The sequence below is a fragment of the Pyrus communis genome, chromosome 5 (genome assembly GCF_041283825.1).
Source record: "Pyrus communis isolate YQ-2024b chromosome 5, ASM4128382v1, whole genome shotgun sequence".
NCBI lineage: Eukaryota > Viridiplantae > Streptophyta > Magnoliopsida > Rosales > Rosaceae > Pyrus > Pyrus communis.
Window position 1 is genome coordinate 11,231,067 of NC_142569.1, and position 19,940 is coordinate 11,251,006.

Genomic DNA, 19,940 nt, shown 5'->3' on the forward strand with positions numbered 1-19,940 from the left:
ATTCAGAGCTTTTAAAATTAGCAAGATACTGGAACAACAGTAAAGAAATTGGCAAATAATTGAACGTAACGTAGGAGAAATGAACTGTATCCATATAATGGACAAAAGAGCAAAATCAGTTTTGAGAACTCACAAAATAAAAAAAATCCAATTACCACATTCACTCGAAACTAATGTGTTATTCGATTAAAAATAAAAACCCATGTAATCAGTGACCGTGTCTTGGGAAAATAAACAACTTAATTATATAAATATTTATCAACTATCACGCAAATAGCAAAATATTTCTCATGTAAGATTATATGCAATCCTAATCTGATTGCAATTTGACAAAATATTTGGATTCTTAAAATGTTAAAGTAAAAAGGTCGAATTTTAATTAACAACTAATCAACTATATGATGACAAATCAAATTAAATTAACAATTCAGCAGAAGAAGCTTATTGTAATTGTAAGTGTAATTATAAGTGAAAAAGAAGCAGTAAGGATAGGTTCACGAATATTGAATCAATTGAACACACCTTCATTGTCGCTTAAATTCCTCCATTCATTCTTGGACATTCATAATGCCTCAGTTTATGAGTGTAAATGAAATCTAAAAATAGACAATAAGGTTCAACTCAGTAGAATCTAAGACAAGAAAAAATAAATAGTATTTAGCATAAACTGACTTGCAAGTTCAAATGCAAGAATGCAAATGAAGACAATTCACTCCATTGTGTTTAGCAAGAGGATAAAGAGGCGATGAAAATAGTATGATTTAGTGATCCTACCTTTAACTTGATTCGATGGAAGGGCATTGAATGTTGACTCAACAAAATTTTGCAAGTAATGAAGTTGCATAACAAATTTCACCTGAAAAGTTAAAGGCACCAAGGTAAATAAGGAAAATCCAAACCAATAACCACAGCAATCTCAGAAGTGTATTTTATTTTAGAGAACAGTCACGCATTTTCTAACAGCCATCTCTAGCCTACCGAAAATATTGATTTTTGACTGAAGCAATCATCAACATACAGTGTGTAGTAGAATTAAACCAGTTTCTCTTTGGATCATCACCAATTCCATTGTTCACTGGATCCCCCTTGTCAAAATTTGATTGAGGAGGGTGTATGCTGCACCAAGAGAGCTTCTTTGGTCTGCTAGATGTCCTCTTGTTCAACGAGCTCGTATACAGCTCAAAAGTGTGAGCATCCATAATAAAAACTGCACACGGTATCCATGACAAAATCAGCTTCAACATACATTTTATCAGGCATTGAATCTTTCCTAATTCACAATTGAAAGATGTGGCCACCTTGAGCCCATTGAAAGAGCTCTTGAGAGGGTTTTGGGAGTTGAACCTCAAAGCACAAGGCTTTGACTGTTGAAACCATGCCGCTTTGTGGCCAAGGGAACAATTGATTCCAGTGGAAAAGGTAGCTGCTGATGTTGCTGCCATCCCTCATGCTCTGTAGCACACATAAATTCAAATCGAACTCAAAAATTCGAATTCAAAAACACAAAAAAGCAAACATACCATGGAGCTGACCTCTGTTGAGAGTCCCTCACTCCCTCTGCAACCCCACCCATCCTTACCAAAAGAGTCGTGTGTTGAGCCAACAATAAATCCGGAAAATGACAGTAAAACAAAACATGGACAGAAAGATGTAATGCATTATACAACTATACTACCAGATGCTACCAGATAACACTTCGTAAGAAATGGGTGCAAATACCTTTGTTGCCTTCTTAAGCTCCAGTAGTGGGATGACTACAGAAACCTGATCTGCTAGTATTACATCAAACGATGGCCACATGACCAGCATGCAGGGAGCAACAAAAAGGCACCGTATACATGCACACAAAGCATGGAATCGATAGAATATATGTCCGGGGGTAGGAAAGATGCCTGTTAAACCAAATCACAGTTAAACATCAAAACTATGCAGTGATCTTGAATGACAATTGATTGACGCGAAACTGAAAAAAATAAAAATAAAATAAAGGAAAGCATGTTATGATGTTCCAACTTCTATACATTCCCAAAGGGCCTAAAGGAAGTGAAGCGTTTAAAGTTGTAAACCATCTTCTAACCCCAAGGCCTAACTCTACTTATGTAGTAACCTATTTGATGAAGTTCCCATTTACAAGAAATTTTTCTTTGTGCCCGTAACACAAGTGGTACGCCACGTGTTATTCTATAAGTGGTGGGAAATTTTTATTTTATTTTATTTTTTTGTTAATATTTTTTTAACACAAGAATCTCACCACTTCTATAAGGACATGTGGTGTATCACCCTGTGTTCCGGGCACATTGAAAAATCTCTCCCCATTTACCGTTTTAGAAAATGAACATCCAACCTGAGATGATGACGACAGAAGCTTGACCGTATCTGAAATTTCATTACCCTGAGATGATGACAACAGAAGCTTGACCGTATCTGAAATTTCATCACCCTGAGATGATGACAAGGGAAGCTTGTCCGTATCTGATCACATATCTTGATTCGTAGGACCAAATGGCTGGGGGAGAGTTTCTTTTTGGAATTTCATAATCCTGAAAACATATTAAGCATTGTTAGAGCACATGTTATTCAGAAAGTAGTTCAACAAATAGAATGTTAAACTGATGAGGAGAAAATCTTGACACCAATAACTTCCCAGATTACCATTCGATTAAAATTACATAGAGCACTCAACAATTAAACCATATTAGTGATGCCATATCCGAAACTGAGTATTGGGGATACCTCAGGATGGGATTTTGGAAAGATCAGCAAGCCGCTTATGAAATAACTTCCTCAAATGCATACTCCCACCACCTTCGGATTTTGACTTTCCATCGCTCTTCAATGCATCAGCAATAGCATTGATGGTGACATGAAGATACGGCTTCAGACAACTGGTTCTCTCATCCTTAATAAGCACTTTCTTTATTTGAAATCACCTCAGGCATAACAAACTTCAGCTGAGCCAAGTGACCATATGTAAGCCTCCTATGGATCAAGTTAGAAAAAATTGATCAACTTCTATAAATATCCTAATTCCATTTTCTCATCAACCAAACAGTTAGTTAAAAAGAAAATAAGCACATAAATTAGCCAACCAGAAATCAAAGAAATCAAAATCCACCCGGAAATGGAGGACCAAAATCACACACAGATTTTATGCAAAACAACAGAATTTTGAAGCCTTACATCTCGGGTAGCTTCACTGGGAAACTGACATAAGTCTTCTTCAAGGCTTCCTCTCCCCATGGATCGATCTGGTCGGTCCGTCGCTTCTGCGTCAATTCACCGACTCTCTTGGCGGCGAGTTGGCGTTTTGGGCACGGCCGGTGAGTGCTTCGGACTTCTGAGGGGTCTGGGTGCTCAGTGCCTCGTTGCCTGAGACTTTCGGGGGATTTGGGTTTAGGGCTTTCTTTTCCCGGCTTCTGGGTGTCCTGGATCTGAGGGTTTGCGAGGAACTCATTGCCGAGATAAAGCGAAATGCGGGATTCGGAATCGAAAAGGTGACACCTTGAGGGGCTGCAGTCACGGAGGAGGAGATGAAGAAGAAGAATCAGTAGGGAATTTGAGGGTTTTTCGGCATTTACGCGGGTTTCTATGGCGGGAAAGATGAGGTGGCACTGGTGTGTTACACAGACACAGATAAGAAAAAAGAAAAGAAATCTCAATTAATTATATAAATATGTTACTCTATTTGTATTTCTTGTTTGATAATAATATTAGCATCATTCGCTTTGATTTCGTGAGCTGTATGATTAGAGAAAAATTTGTGTGGAACATGGTTTGTCATTAGATTTTGTTGAGTGATACTTCAATCCACTCAAATTTCATGGTAAGTTTTAAATAAAATATTTTATCATTATTTTATATTTACATTCTCATAATTATTTTTATACTAATTAATATACATCATACACCATGAGATCAATGTAATTGACACATCCCGTCCCAGAAAGTTCACTTGGACCCTGAATCGAGTTGTGTTGGCCGACACCTGGAAGGTGACGAAGCTATAAAATGTGATAGTGTATAAAAAGTGAATAAATTTGAATCTAAAAGTATCTAAGTACCAGAGTGCGCTACGAGTGGGAGCGAACCCATTTCACAAGCGATATCAGAGGATAAGTAAGGTACAGTAGTGTGGGTAAGAATCATACCCTTAAAAGTAGCCACCAATACTAAGATTAGCTATATATCTTCGTCAATACGAACTCAGCAGTTAAAACCTGAAGGGGTACAAAACAGAAAGTGTGAGTAAGCAGTAAAACCAAGCTTCCCAAAACTATTACTTTTCTAACAGCAATAACCCCTCACTGTAATTCCCTTATCGTTTTCTATAGGACAGTACAACATATATACATATATCCAAACCATACTCAGAAATGACCAAAATCACGGTTTGCCATCAACTCTACCATACATTAATAAGTAGCCCAAATGAATTTAATCAATACAAAGTGATATATCAGTCAAAGTCATCTAAAATGACATGTACAACTTATCCATATCTCATCAATCATGGCTAGCATATAAGTCAGAGTCACCTATAGTGACCTGTACGACTTATCAATATCTCATCAATCCTGGCTAGCATATAAGTCGGAGTCACCTATAGTGACTTGTATGACTTATTCATATCTCATCAATCCTGGCTAGCATGTAAGTCGGAATCACCTATAGTGACATGTACGACTTATCCATATCTCATCAATCATGGCTAGCAAATAGCTCAATAAGTATACCTGCACACGAGTCGGAACCACCTAAAGTGGTCTGTACGACAGGACTGGGTGTAAATAAATACGCTCAAGTGTTACGATCACGTGAAGACTGTGCGAATAATCGCGGGTCACCTACGAGGCGGAACCACCTAAAGTGGTCTGTACGACAGGACTGTGCACCTACCTTGGATCCAAGGTGAGCGTAAGGTGCGGGAGGTGAACATCACGTGAAGGACTGTACCCTGGCCACGGGTGGGAGCACTAACATCGGGGTGCAGGTTTATGAGCTCTCAATGCATCTCAATATAACATGTGGAACTTATGGCAACCAGTACGACAGTATCGAAGTTGCCTAACATATAACTGTAGTCATGCTATAACTCAATCGATTCAACTAATACCATAAACTCACCTGAACTTACATGGGTGTCCTGAGTTCACCTTTGCACTTGAAAGCATTCCCAATAATTATATGCAAGTAATATACATATGGATATACCATGATGCAATCCAATACTCAACCATATCGTAGCATTTTCAATTATAAACAATACGGTGAGAAGTGTACAATCAATAACGCCCTACTCCCAAACTACTTATTTTCAGGGATAATTATCCATGACAACCCAATTAACACTAATTTAACTAAATAATTCATAAAACTAAAACTTGCCTTTACCAATTTCCTTCGCATTACTCAATTTCCCAAGTAAGGCTTTTGTCTCAAATATTTTATGGATGCATCTAACGTCTCGTTAGACAGCCTACGTACCTTAAACAGGGATCAAGCCATTCGTAGGTCATATAGGTACTTCAAGCATTCACAATAATTATATGAAGGTAATATACCTAATCAATTTAAAAGTGTCGATAGAACTCTCGACAATATGTACGATAAAAAGGAAAAGATTCACTCACCTGGAGTCCACGCTATGATTCTCTAGCGCACGCATCGAGGCGTCCTGAATGATTGGTCCCTGTGACCAATTATCAAATCACATCTCAGAACTCTTATCAGTAGAATATGTAATTCACATAAAACACAACCTCAACGACATTCTAAAATAGTTTGAGACCTATTGACCACAAGTCAACAGTCAATCAAAGATCGACGGTAGGGTTTACAACCCTGTATAACTTGACCCAGAATATCCGCATATCAGATTTCCAATCCGAAACTCCCAACGATCCACAATATGTTTCTAGAATAACATATTAAAATTTCATTACGATCCAACGGTTGGATCTCCACCATTTGCCCAAAGCCAAGTGGACGTGAACATTTATTTTACTAACTTACAAATTCAATTCGGGAAGATCCGTACATCGGATTCCCGATCCATAAATTCCTATGATCTTTAAATATTACGTATTATAATGTACCCAAGTTTGGTGACGATCCAACAGTCGGATCGTCGATTCACATTTTCATCAAGCAATGTATCGTAATGAATTTAGGTTCCAACGATCAACCTATATCATTCAAATAACAAAACTAAATTCAAGACATTCGACATAGCCTAAAAATAGCATTGGCGGCCCACTGGCCACGCGCCGCCGCGGGTGGCGGTCGGCAGCCCCGACTCGCCGGAAAATCCAACTATTTCCAAAAATTCTCAAACTTCATAGAAATGAAGATCTCAGTGAGTGGAGCAACTTTCATACCTGCCACGAAGTCCAAAAGTGGACGGAAGATGGTCAATTTTGCCCACAAAGCAGGCAGGTGCCTAAAAATTCCCGACGTCGATTCGTCGTCTACGGTGGTCCAACGGGGTCAAAGTTGGTTGGGTTTTGCTCCTGAGATGATGGGCTATAAAGCCCAAGTGGTGTCATCGGCCATCGCTTTGCCGATTTGCCGGAAAATCTAAAAGGGTGGCTAGAGCACCATTGATTTTCGTCAACTTTCGTGGCCTCAAACCGCCACATACCATGGTTAATCAAGGTGGTTCTTGGGTGGGTTTTGTAGAGGGGAATGAGAGCTTCAAGATGGTGGTGGTGGCATCGAAAAACTCCACCGGAGTTGGCCGGAATCGGCCTTGGAAAATGGACTCGCGCTGGGTGCGGGTGGCGGGAAGCCACTTCCTTTTCCCCTTTTTTTTTTTTTTCTTTTTTTTCTTTCCTCCATTTCTGATTGGGCTTCACCCCACAAAGTGGGGATTTAATTTAAATAAACACTAAACCTTGAATAACTAATTTTGAACGTTCGTAACTATACCGTTATAATCCGGACTCGCAAATGGTTTCCGCCTATACGTTCGTAGCAATGAGTACTACGAGGATATGCTGAAAGAATAAGTCTCACATCTCTCAAGTCGATGGTCAACGGAAGTCAAAGTCCTTGCCTCTAGGGCAATTTCATAAATTTACGCTTTTAAAATAAAATAAAAACGTAAAATTCGGAACGGGTTGTCACAGTAATGGTTCATTTTTTTCTTCTTTTCCTCACTCTCTTTTTTATTCCCAAATTTTTCAGATCTCCATTGCCTCAGCGTTCTCATATCAATTGAAAAAAAAAATCAAAATTAGACTAACATATTCTTAAAATACTCATAATAAAGAAAAGTAGATGTTGTGTCAAACATAGCCAAATAACAGAATTCATATTATAAATATAAAGAAACCTCCTCACCCGAACCCAAAAACGCCCGATTATAAGAAGGAAACAAATAACCCTAATATGCGATCAAACAAACAACTGTATAATGAACAAAAAAAGGATTTTTTTTTTTTTTTTTTTTTGGTAAACAAAAAGAGTATTGTTTAAGGAACCAAAAACCCCCAATCATCACTGGGTGCCGAATATATATATTGTTTAAGAAAAGCAAGAAACAGGGAGAGAATAAAATGAAGAGTCCTACTGCAAAATATAATTTGGAGGGAACATTTGGGAAGAAAAAAAGGGGATAAGAAGAAATTAGGGTAAATTACACAAAATTACCTCAATTATTGGTCTCACGACACTTTCATACCTAATATTTTTAAAATGACAATGTCATACTTCATCTTACGAATTTGCGCCAATGTCATACCTCCGTCAGTTTTTCTATTAATTTTTCTGTTAAGTACTGACGTGGCTACATGCGGGATCCACTCACTAATCCAACTGGATTAAAAAATTATTAAATATATTTTTAATAATTAAAAATTAAAAAAATAATTTTTTTTATTAAATCTCTCTCTCTCCCCCCTCTCTCTCCCCCTTCTCTCTCGCCTCCCTCTCTTCTCTACATCCCCAAAACCCTTTCCCACCCGACTCCCCCTCCCCTCCTTGTCTCTCTCTCTTCTCCCCCATCTTCATCTTCTCCCCCCTACCTGCCAACCCAGAAAAAAAAAAGAAAAAAAGAAAAAAGCCCAAACTTCCCCGACCCCTTCCCCTTCCCCTCATCCTCTCCTCTCTTCTCCCCTATCTTCATCTTCTTCCCAATTCGTCTTCTCCCCGCACCCACCCTCATCCCTCCTATACACACCCCACTCCTTAAATCCACACCCATTCCCCCCATTTTCTCAGGGCCCAAGTTCTCCACCTGCGGAATCGACCTTCGCCTGGGTAGACGGGATCTGGGTTTTTTTGGGTTGCAGGTAGTAGGTGCGAGGGTGGGTGTGGAGGGTTTAGGGAAGACGAAAGGGGGGAAGAAAGGGATGGGTTGCTGGGAAGGGGGGTCAGGGAAGATGAAGATGGTTTTTTTTTTTTTTTTTTTTCTAGGTTGCAGGTTGGGCTTAGTTAGGGGAGAATAGGGGGTAGGGGGGAAGACAAATTGGTTTTTTTTTTTTTTGGGTTGCAGGGAAGAAGATGAAGATGGGGGAGGAGAGAGAGAAAGAGGGAGGGGAGTGGAGAAAGGAGTCGGGTGGGAAGGGGTTTTGGGGATGCAGAAAAGAGAGAGAGAGAGAGAAAAGTGAATGATTTAATAAAAAAATTATTATTTTTATTTTTAATTATTAAAAATATATTTAAAATTTTTTTAATCCAGTTGGATTAGTGAGTGGATCCTGCATGTTGTCACGTCAGTACTTAACAGAAAAACTGACGGAGGTATGACATTGTCATTTTAAAAAGATTAGGTATAAAAGTGCTGTAAGACCAATAGTTAAGGTAGTTTTGTGTAATTTACCCAAATAATTAGATGGATATTAATTAGTATAAAATTAATTATGGGAATGTGAAATATAAAAAAAATGATAAAAGACTATATTTAAACTTGCCAAGTCGCGAGTTTTGAGTGGATTGTAGTGTCACTTAAAAAAATCCAGTGGTAAGCCAAGCCCTACACAAGTTTTCTTTTGTATGATTGATGCAGGTTTCTTTTATTCGTGGGCCAGAAGATCTCAAACATGAAAAATAAAGCAAACTAAAATTGAAATAGTTTTTAAACACACTCTAAATGTTGTTTGGTTGATATATATTATGGTTAATAGCTTCAAGCATAGATAAACAAGAAACAAAAGTAATGGCCATTATGTGCCAATCTTATAGCTCAAGTAAACATAGAATTCGGCTCCTAGCTTCCATTAGCTTGTTGTCCCATCCCCATTAGCTTACTAATGCTCAGAATACCAAATGGTTTAGGAATGCAAGGCAGGGCTTGAGTTGATAGTTATCGTGACACAAAAGACATCGGAAGTCAAGATCTGGGATGCACACGTGTTCAAGCCAACGCTAAACTCATCACAAGCACCACTGCCTTTGACAGTTCATCGGTCGGAGGCTCAAGCCGTTGGTCTAACACATTTTTCAAAAGCAACCCTACGTTGTCCTGTGATAAGCTTGATGATTCTAATAGTTGGGATTCTAGCATATCCCCAGGGTGCTTTCCCATCATCACTTATGGGGCTACGACTCCAAAGCTATATACGTCACACTTATCCGTGACCCGCATAGTCAATGCAAGCTTTGCACGTCAAAAAAAGTAAACAGTATCTTAAGATGCTAAAATTAATATGAACCTAAAATGTACAAGTTTAAGTGTTTCATTACCTGGTGCCATGTAGCCAAATGAACCAACAATATGTGTCCAGTTGGATGAATTAGTACACAGCAGTCTTGCAATTCCAAAATCTGAGAGCCAAGGATCGAAATTTTGATCGAGTAATACATTGTAGACAGTTACATCATGGTGCACAATTGGCGGAGTGCAGTCATTGTGCAAGTAATAAAGTGCATGAGCAAGTCCTCTCAAAATTTTGACTCTTGTAGCCCAACCAAGTTCAGTAACCCCTTCAACCCCATACAATGATTTTCCCAGATTGCCTCTCTCAAAGTATTCATAAAACAAGAATATGCAACCTGTCCTTGAACAGAAGTCGTAAAGCCTTATGATGTTGTGATGTCGGATATTTATCAAAGTTCAAATTTTATTCTCAAAACTTCGGAATTAATTGCTGAAATGTCGTTAGAGTCTTCCATGTTAAGCTTCTTAACTGCAACAACTTGGCCTGACTCCAACTCTACCTTGTATACTCTTCCAAATCCTCCTATCCCAATGCAATATTTCTCATGAAAGTCATCTATGACTTTCACAACTTCCCCAAATGTAAACTTTACTTCCACTTGTAATATCATGATGACAATAATGACACTATTGATGTTTTTTTGTTTCGAATTGTCGTTGTTTATTTCAGAATTTCCGCTAGAGGAATCACATGGAGCCTTTCCCCTTGCATCTTTCCACAGGCCATAGTTTCCGACAAAAGCATCAGCTGGTGCATTTCGGAAAATGCCACAAGTTGGAATTGGCCTTGTGAATTTGTTATAAGAAAGTCATAGATGGTTAGTCTATCCATGTTAAAAAATTCTGATGGGATTTCCCTTGAGAGATGGTTGTGTGATATATTGAAAATCTCTAATCCTGTGAGCTCGCCCAAGTTTGAAGGTATTGCTCCCGAGAGTATTTATAACACTTTGCATATTTACATGTTAAAACATACTCTCATAGTTATATTTTCGCTTCCGCAACAACGTGCGGGTAAAATTTACTAGTTGCTGCTAAAATCCATTTGGTAACAAAACTGTAGATTGTCAAACATGCCGTGATCAGGTGGCATTACCCCCGTCATATAGTTATTAGCCAAATTGAGATACCGAATCTAATGATATTGCCGATACTCTGAGGGATCACTCTTGTTAAATTGTTATTAGACAAATTGAGATACTGAATCTCAGTGAAACTGCCAATAGTCCAAGGGATCACTCATGTCAAATTGTTATTAGACAAATCGAGAGACTCAATCTGAGTGAAATTGTCCGTACTCAAAGGGATCACTCATGTCAGATAGTTACTAAACAAATTGAGAAACCGAATCGGAGTGAGATTGCCGATACTCTGAGGGATCACTCTTGCCAAATTGTTATCAGACAAATTGAGAAATTGAATCTAAGTGAAATTGCCGATACTCTGAAGGATCACTCTTGTCAAATTGTTCCTGCTCACGTTTAGTGTGTATAGCAAGTTTAGATTTCCAATTTGAGTAGGAAGTCCCCCACCAAAATAATTAGAGTCTAGGCTTAGATAATTCAAATCTGTCAACTGCCCAAGCTCAGGTGGAATATTCCCACTGAAGCTATTGCGTCGAAGATTCAAATGGACAAGTAGACTCCAATTGGAGATCACTGAAGGCAAGATTGGACTGGTAAATACATCAGAGAGTTTATGCTGCTTCAAATATTTCGCATTCATTCGACAAAGGTAAAGGGACAACAAAAATTGAAAAATATAAAGGGAACTAGAAGATTCTCTGATGCTGCTGCTGTATATTATCATTGTTGACCAAAGACTTAAAGACTTGATACTAACGAATTAATGATGATGCTGTATATTATCATTGTTGACCAAAGACTTAAAGACTTGATACTAATGAATTAATGATGATGCTGTGTATTATCATTGTTGACCAAAGACTTAAAGACTTGATACTAATGAATTAATGATGATGCTGTATATTATCATTGTTGACCAAAGACTCGATACTTTCCGGTAGCTTCTCGGAACGGCCGATCCAATGAAGCTTTCGGCGGGCCCGGCAGCGGTAATCCATTGAGCTTATTGGAAGTCAGAGGCAGCAGAAGATTAAAGGCACGCGTCCTTTTATGGTCATGTGCAAAATTCCAAGCGTCAAGAAAGGATCATAAACTCTGCATGCACCTCCAAAGTTGTTATTAGCTCCGATTTATTTGCGCCTTGGACCATAACGGATCATAAACTCCACGAAAAATAACAGATCATCATGCAACTCAAAACCATGACATTTCATTATATTCTCCTGCTGCTGTTCGCATTGCCACAGATCAAAACGACATCAATATCTCCACGAAAACAAGCAGAATCGCTCATCAAATGGAAGGCTGGCTTTTCTCCATCATCATCATCGCCACCTTCGCTACTCCATTCATGGTCCCTCACCAACCTCAACAGCCTCTGCAACTGGACTGCCATTGTCTGCACCAAAACCAACAGTCTCTCCAAAATAGACCTCTCCAATATGCAAATTACTGGAACACTCGCTCTTTTCGATTTTTCTCTATTTTCGAATCTTACCCACTTCAACCTGGGTGGCAACTATTTCCGAGGGCCTATACCATCTGCCATTGGAAATCTCTCCAAGCTCACAACTTTGGACTTGGGCAGCAAATTTTATGAAGAGACTCATAACCAATTCTCTGGCCCAATTCCGGACAGTATAGGTTTGATTTCTGGTCTTCAACATATTGACCTGAGTTGGAATCTTCTGGAAGGGAAAATTCCACCCTCTATAGGACAACTCAGGGAGCTCCAGTACCTTGATCTTTCATACAACTCATTAAACTCTTCAATCCCTTCTGAGCTTGGTCTTTGTACAAACCTCTCCTACTTGTCCCTATCTTCCAATAAACTCAATGGCGAACTGCCTTTGTTCTTGTCCAAACTTAAAAACAATAGCTTCAGCGCAACCATTTCAGCAGAAATTGGGCTGTTGACACAATTGCAGTATCTAAGCCTTCATTCCAATGAATTCAGTGGAGAGATTCCTCAGAGTCTAGGAAAATTGACTCAACTTCAGGTACTCGATTTGTCTGTTAACCACTTGACAGGAGAGATCCCACAGATTTCAGGTATGTTGGACCTCAAGCTTCTTTCATTGTCTAATAACAATTTAACAGGGGTAATACCAATTCATCTGTTTCTCGCCGTAGGTTTAACAGGTTTAACCTACTTGAATCTCAACAGCAATTCACTATCGGGTGCAATACCATCAAAATTGCGCATGCTCACAAAATTAGACGTTTTCAATGCCTCGCACAATCATCTCTCAGGCGAAATCCAATCAGCATTAGCTGACCTGTTGACTCTAAATATAAGTAGCTATGACTTTTCGTATAACAACTTAACAGGGCCATTTCCACCTTGTAGCATGATCAATACGTTTTCAACGGGTACTTTTGTTGGTTACTATGGCTTGTGGAGTCATGCAGGAAGATCAACTGAATGCAAGTCCTACAGTACAAATTCCAAAAGTGCTAACAAGAATATAGTATCTGTTTTCCTTTATTCCCTTTGGGGTTTCACAGTAGTTGCAATTTCCATTGCTGCTCTCTTTCTTATGTTTCGTAAGAGGTCCGCGATCCGGCCTCCGGTAATCAAACCTTCTCAAAACTTCGAGAGTTTTGAAGCAATGATAATGCAAGATGAAGTAAAATTTACGTTTGCAGAAGTTGTGAAGTCTGTAGATGACTTTCATGAGAAATACTGCATTGGCGAAGGAGGTTTTGGAAAGGTTTACAAGGCAGAGCTCCAATCAGGCCAAGTTGTTGCAGTTAAGAGGCTTAACACGAACGACTCTAATGACGTTCCAGCGATCAATCTTCAAAGTTTTCAAAATGAAATCCGGACTTTGACAACTATCCGGCATCGAAACGTCATAAGGCTATATGGCTTCTCTACAAGGAAAGGTTGCATATTCTTGCTTTATGAATACTTTGGGAGAGGCAGCCTCGGAAAAGCATTGTATGGGGTAGAAGGGGTTACTGAACTTGGCTGGCCAACAAGGGTAAAAATTGTGCAAGGACTTGCTCATGCACTTTCTTATCTGCACCATGACTGCTCACCACCAATTGTGCATCGTGATGTAACTGTCAATAATGTATTGCTCGAGCAGGATTTTGAGCCCCGACTCTCAGATTTTGGAACAGCAAAACTATTAAGTATTGATTCATCCAACTGGACCAACATTGTTGGTACACTAGGATACATGGCCCCAGGTAATGTAAAAATTTTAATGTTGTGCAACTTTGTACTATCTTTTGTAGAGTTGACATATTTTGTTCTCTTTATACGCAGAGCTTGCATATATTATGCAGGTGACGAACAAGTGTGATGTTTATAGCTTCGGAGTGGTGGCACTAGAAGTCATGATGGGAAGGCACCCCGGGGATATGCTAGAGTCTCAACTATTAAAATCATCATCGTCAATGAATGAAAATGCAGAGTTGCTTCTGAAAGATGTGTTAGACCAACGACTTGAGGCCCCAGCCAATGAATTGGCAAAGGCAGTGGTGCTTGTAATGAGTATAACATTGGCTTGTATACGGACTCGTCCTGGGTTGCGTCCGACAATGCATTTTGTGTCACAGAATCTATCCGCTCAGAGTCTTCCTTGCCTTCCTGAGCCATTTGGTATGCTTACCATCAACAATCTATCGACCCTTCAAAACTAGAAGAAAATAGAGAACATGTAACTCCAACTTCACATTAGAATTCTTGCTGCAAGCAGTCTATCAAATAAGGAGAAGTTGTGGAATTTTATTTTTTTTAATTTTTTTCTTGATGTTTACAACAAACTTCATAAACATGTAATTGATATCTGCACCACCCTGATTACTACAGTGTTGCAAATTGTGTTTGGTAATGTGGAATTCGTACTTGCATAAATAACCAGTTACACACAAGTGTTCTGTTGAGATACTTTCTTTTTTGGTTTGATTTTCCTATTTGTCGTAATTGATATTGTGATTGTAATTATCTCTATCAACGATTTACATAGCAGTAGTTTAGGGACCACTAGAAAATGTGTCCACGCTTCGCTGCGGGGATTGAATGTATTAGTCGGAACATGCATGAATAGTTTCTACACAAAGTAACTGAAATGACGATATAGTACCTAAGAACCAATGAAGTGATACTTTGCTTGCTATACATGGATATGCGTACTACAAGAAACATTCATTTGCAGATCGTATTGTGTCATCAATATTATACCCATAGTTTCAAGTAATCACCCACTGCCCCAACGATGCTCCTGTAGAGACTAGGATCCAAAACAGAAGAATACCATGATTTAACAACTTATGATTTGGATGACAAGGAGTGAGGCAGCGCATGCAATGAAGCATATCAGTTTTGTGCAGAAGATCTGCAATATACTAGGACTGATGAACAAAGATACCTTGATGAAAATCACAAAAGGAAAATAGAAAGGTAGAAGACACAATACTTGAGCATTTGGCAGGAATAGCAAGCTCATGAAAAAATTGCTTAACCATCTTATAAATTCAATTGTCAAACATTATAATGTTAACCCCAGACAAAGATAAAGCACATAGTTTGTTTACAAATCAAAACAAAGTGCTGCCATAATGTGCAACTGAAAAAATGCTTCTTAATGCGCCTTGCAAGAAATGAATGCAGTTCGAAAACACCCCAGAAATCTTTACCACCCCAATCTTACTAAATAGAAGCATAAATGGACAGGATCCCTCCTCAATTTTGTAACAGAAATTCTAACAAAGAATATCAGGCTCCAAGGGCCTTCATTTAGCTTTGGCAAAAATATGTACACTGCAAGTTTAGTTCAAACGAAACAAATACGCATGTAAAGTAAAAGGCATCAACGCTACATGCACTGCTTTACAACCATCTCAAGTTGTTGACACAACGCTTAAGATATTTGAGACTCAAATTTTCATACAAACAGAACACCTGACCTAAACAATAACAGAAGTTATGGTATCTGAATTTAGCAGGCAGACGCTTTGCAAAGCTTTCTCCAATATCATCTCATATTCCCTTTTCATCTTTCCTATATGATACGGTAAACCATTCAAATTCAGACGTAAATAAGACAATCTGCCACACTGTACTATTACAGTTGCTAGTCCTGAACAATAATGCAAGTGCAACTGCTCTTAATCGAGAACTTCATCAAATAAACAATAATAAAATCTAATGTAACCTGTCAAAAATCCAAAAAAATAAAACAAAGTGATCATTTGAAGGCACCGTAATGCGTTTTAGCCATCTTACACTTGCAGCATGTAATTGATGCATCTGTTGTTCAATGCAATCATTTGCTTGGCTAAAAAAGTTAAAATACAATGATATCCAATTTATGAGAAATCATGCAGAAGCAAATGTAAATGATAATGGAATCATGAATGCGAATGAGACCCAAACTTGCCAAAAAGAAAACCTATTATAGCGTGCAAAGATACTCTCATCGTATTTTTTTATTGCATCATCCATTTCGCAACAGATTTTAAAAAGTCTGTTTGAAAAAGCTTTTTGCTATATGATTTGGTTTTGCGAAAAATAATATGAAAAAAAATAAAGAAACAATTATTGAAAAGACAGAATAATGGCCTAGTAATGGCAAAAAACACTCCTCAACAAAGCACACGAACATGTGAGTTGAAATTTTGAAACATTCGACAACAAAAGGAAAGAAGCAAAGTTAGAAGAAAAGAAAGAGATGCTCACTTAAAATGAAAGAAGAAACAATACCAGGCTTCTTCTCTTCAGCATCCAGAATTCCATCGCCGCCTCCTTCAACCTTAAACATATTTAAAATACAAAATGGAAAAAACCTAGAAGAAATCATCCCATAGAATTAAATCATCCAAGTAAAATTAGACCATGGACACAAAAAGAAATGAAGGCAGTTTAATCTGACTTAATCAGTGACTTACTGAATAATCTTCGAATTTGTCCCACGCAAGCGTTCGACTTCAACCCCCATCTTCGTTGCCCCTGTAATATGTAGACATAAAGAAAAAAAAAATCAACTTTAAGTTATCAATCAAATCATTTGCTTGTCTAAAAAAGTTCAAATACAATAAATATATTCACATCCAATTTATGAGATATCATGCAAATGTAAATGATTACAGAATCATGAATGCGAATAAGAAACACAAACTTGCCAAAAAGAAAACCCACCGTACAACGGAAATCTCACTATGCTAATACAAATTCAAATCAAGAAAATGCAAATCCGTATTTCTAGCATTGAACTGGTTAAAGAGAAAACTAAAAGCATAATCCTTAAACCTTACAACGGCAATCTCACTATGCTAAAACAACCATCAATTTCGTGAATAATGTCCATAGTGCATACCATACATAATCGTGCTAGGGCAATCTCACTATGCTAAAACAACCATCAATTTCTTCCTAACAACACACCCAAAATATAATTCTTTAATAGATTTAATTCATTCCATACATAATCGTGCTAGGGCTATGGTGTTGCCCTCTTTGTGTTCTTCTTCTCTGAATAAATATGGAACCAAACCTTTGAACTGTCTGTCCAACTCAATACAAAAAAAAGACAAATTAAAAATCAAGAAGTACAAACCAAGCATTATTAAAATAGGTAAAACTTAGACATTGCTCATATGCAGAGCAAAGTACAATTTGCCCTACCAACTTGTTGAACACAAAAATACACAGATTTGAGCTTTTACCTCAACGAAAGTGAAAAATGGGAACAATCAGCAGCAGAGTGAATTGGGCCAGCAACAGAGAAAACCCAGTTGAGAGAGAAAGACCACATAAATACCACTATGAAAACCATAACATTTGCAGATAGTCCATTAGCTAGAACAAATCATAACACTAAGGGCAGACAAACCCAGAAAAAGACATTAATTAGTTATACCAGAATTACTAAGACTTGACAGTAAAAGATTTTATTTATATGGACAGTTTGTATCCGGAAACTATAAAACTTTACGTATGTTTTAGAAGGTCAATTTTTGTTCTTATCCTTCTTGAGCTGAGCTTACATTTGAGACTATAAAACCGTTTAGTTATCTAATTGCAGCAAAAGAAAAATGGACATGCGAAAATATAAACCTTCTTGAGCTGAGCTTACATTCTTGATTTTCTCTTGATGACTTGCACATTCAAAAATCAGGGGTCCAGGAAACCTTCAAAATGATAAATAAAAAAATTATGTCCTCCATATCATATAACGTAGTAACGAAAGAAGCAATGCAAAACAGTCTCTAAGAACCAAGTTAGCATCCATAGGCACACCCCAACAGTCTCAAGATTTTTGTTCCATGTATAGTGTACCTTTCATTTTCAAAATAAAACATCTTCATGTACCAAGTAAATGATAACATAAAGTATGATTTTCAATCTACAGAATTTTGTAATCAAACCCATATATATATACATACAAGTAGAAAAATCAACTATTTCCCTAGTGCTAACAAAATTAGTAGTGTATATAGTACACTTTTGGTTTTGGAGGAGGAAGCAACCATACCCTGAATATATATAAGCACACTTTTGGAATTGGAATTTCTTCTTGGATACTAAAATTGCAGGGTAAAACATACTCGAACCATTTCACTGATGAAGTTGAAACCTCCAAGGTCCATAATGGATCCAGCTAGCAAATATTCACTAATGAGCTGTCAAGTTTTGGTATGAAGGAAGCAGAATATGAACATTAAGTACGATCATAGCATTACGTTTTCTCTATAAGTTTGGAAATATAAGTACATGCGTATGTACTTATGAATGTATGTATCAGATCAGTTGTCCAGCGCAAGCAAAGGCAATGCCACCACAGGTTGCAGATACAATAAGACCACCAAATCTGATATTAATCTACAATGAAACCAGTAGATGAGTTCAAATCAGCATTTTTTGTTAAGAGAAGACCAATGAACTTAACGAAACTGTAATGAGCCAGTAAGTTTACCTCAAGTCTAGTTGCAGCACTGGATATTTTGATTTAGAATTTGATATTATGAAGACATTGTCCTAAAAATATTACAAACAAAGTTACATTTAGGACCGTTAAGATAAATAACTGGAGCAATTATATTTTCCATGAAGCAATCTTACATTGTGATCAATCAGTGTTGGTGTATCTTCTCTTCTATTATCATTATCCAGATTGAAAACATCATGTAGTTGAAACGACCTATTTATACTACAATAGAGTTGGTGAGAATAGGCCATAATGGCTAGATTCAAAGGACAAAGAATATATGAAAAACTGTACTGAATTTAAGTTAGAAGCATGTACTTTTCTTCTTTCTTCTAATTTTTCTTCGACTTTACTCTCGCAACTGTTTCGAGTACTGCCTGATCCACACAAAGATAGGTAAAAAATGAAATTAGAAAGAATTACAACATATTGCATTTGAGACCGAATCAAGTATGCAGCAAAACATTAGATTGCACTATATTTGCACTAGCAACCCATGAATTACGATAAGAAATGGCAATGTAAAGGTTTCAAATTCCTTAAATAAAACCGCATCAGATCTTAAGAAATGGTTCAATGCTAGATAAAATTTGTTTAGTATTCACCTGCTGGCCAGTGACGCTGTTATTGAAACTTCCAGGATCAGTAGCTGCAAGTATAATCAAGCAAGGGAAACAATAAATTTAATTTAAGACTAAAAACATGAACTAGCTAACAATAACAACTGCATTTAACAATTTAAACATAATCTGATGGATTTTAAAGAATGAAATTTCACCACAACCAACTTTTCCTTGCTCTTGGCGGCGGCCCTTCTGATGTCTCCTATGGAGAGCGCGAAGTTGGCGTTTTGGGCACGGCGGGTGAGTGCTTCGGACTTCTGAGGGATCTGGGTGCTCAGTGCCTCGTTGCCTGAGACTTTCGAGGGATTTGGGTTTAGGGCTTTCTTTTCTCGGCTTCTGGGTGTCCTGGATCTGAGGGTTTGCGAGGAACTCATTGCCGAGATTAGCGAAATGCGGGATTCGGAATCGAAAAGGTGAGACCTTGAGGGGCCGCGGTCTCAGAGGAGGTGATAAAGAAGACGAGGAAGAAGAATCAGTGGCGACTTTGAGGGTTTTTCGGTATTTAAGTGGATTTATAAGGCGGGAAAGATGAGGTGGCACTGGTGTGTTACACAGACACAGATAAGAAAAAAGAAAGAAATCTCAATTAATTATATAAATATGTTACTCTATTTGTATTTCTTGTTTGATAATA

General features: G+C 37.9%; 3 protein-coding genes across 25 annotated transcripts in view; 1 reads left to right on the forward strand and 2 right to left on the reverse strand.

Moving 5' to 3' along the window:
• LOC137722033 (uncharacterized) overlaps positions 1 to 3,617 on the reverse strand; it is a 31,653-nt gene extending 28,036 nt beyond the window's left edge. The window contains exons 1-9 of the mRNA XM_088694346.1: positions 3,181 to 3,617; positions 2,734 to 2,979; positions 2,345 to 2,540; positions 1,720 to 1,892; positions 1,521 to 1,574; positions 1,299 to 1,452; positions 1,039 to 1,207; positions 775 to 856; positions 523 to 596 (exon numbers count right to left, since the gene is read on the reverse strand). Coding sequence (XP_088550472.1) covers positions 853 to 856; positions 1,039 to 1,207; positions 1,299 to 1,452; positions 1,521 to 1,574; positions 1,720 to 1,809 — 471 coding nt within the window. The 5' untranslated portion in view covers positions 1,810 to 1,892; positions 2,345 to 2,540; positions 2,734 to 2,979; positions 3,181 to 3,617 and the 3' untranslated portion in view covers positions 523 to 596; positions 775 to 852. The remainder of the gene's footprint in view (positions 1 to 522; positions 597 to 774; positions 857 to 1,038; positions 1,208 to 1,298; positions 1,453 to 1,520; positions 1,575 to 1,719; positions 1,893 to 2,344; positions 2,541 to 2,733; positions 2,980 to 3,180) is intronic.
• An 8,313-nt stretch (positions 3,618 to 11,930) lies between these two features.
• On the forward strand, positions 11,931 to 17,671 carry LOC148696741 (uncharacterized). Its single transcript, XM_088694333.1, has 2 exons — positions 11,931 to 13,941; positions 14,021 to 17,671. Exons 1-2 carry the CDS (start codon positions 11,931 to 11,933, stop codon positions 14,395 to 14,397), a joined length of 2,388 nt encoding a protein of 795 aa, XP_088550459.1. The 3' UTR covers positions 14,398 to 17,671.
• On the reverse strand, positions 15,473 to 19,680 carry LOC137725225 (uncharacterized). Of its 23 annotated transcripts, XM_088694360.1 has the most exons (13): positions 19,462 to 19,602; positions 19,289 to 19,332; positions 19,002 to 19,060; positions 18,818 to 18,905; positions 18,672 to 18,733; positions 18,439 to 18,577; positions 18,231 to 18,356; positions 17,832 to 17,886; positions 17,422 to 17,518; positions 17,181 to 17,260; positions 16,645 to 16,705; positions 16,436 to 16,508; positions 15,473 to 15,758 (listed from the first exon to the last, which is right to left on the reverse strand). In XM_088694360.1, exons 8-12 carry the CDS (start codon positions 17,860 to 17,862, stop codon positions 16,436 to 16,438), a joined length of 342 nt encoding a protein of 113 aa, XP_088550486.1. In that variant the 5' UTR covers positions 17,863 to 17,886; positions 18,231 to 18,356; positions 18,439 to 18,577; positions 18,672 to 18,733; positions 18,818 to 18,905; positions 19,002 to 19,060; positions 19,289 to 19,332; positions 19,462 to 19,602; the 3' UTR covers positions 15,473 to 15,758. The 23 variants fall into 23 exon arrangements, 11 of the variants coding, with proteins under 11 accessions (XP_088550486.1, XP_088550487.1, XP_088550488.1 ...); XM_088694361.1 differs by having other exon boundaries at positions 17,832 to 18,378; positions 18,482 to 18,577; XM_088694362.1 differs by lacking the exon at positions 18,231 to 18,356.
• Positions 19,681 to 19,940: the final 260 nt, after the last annotated feature.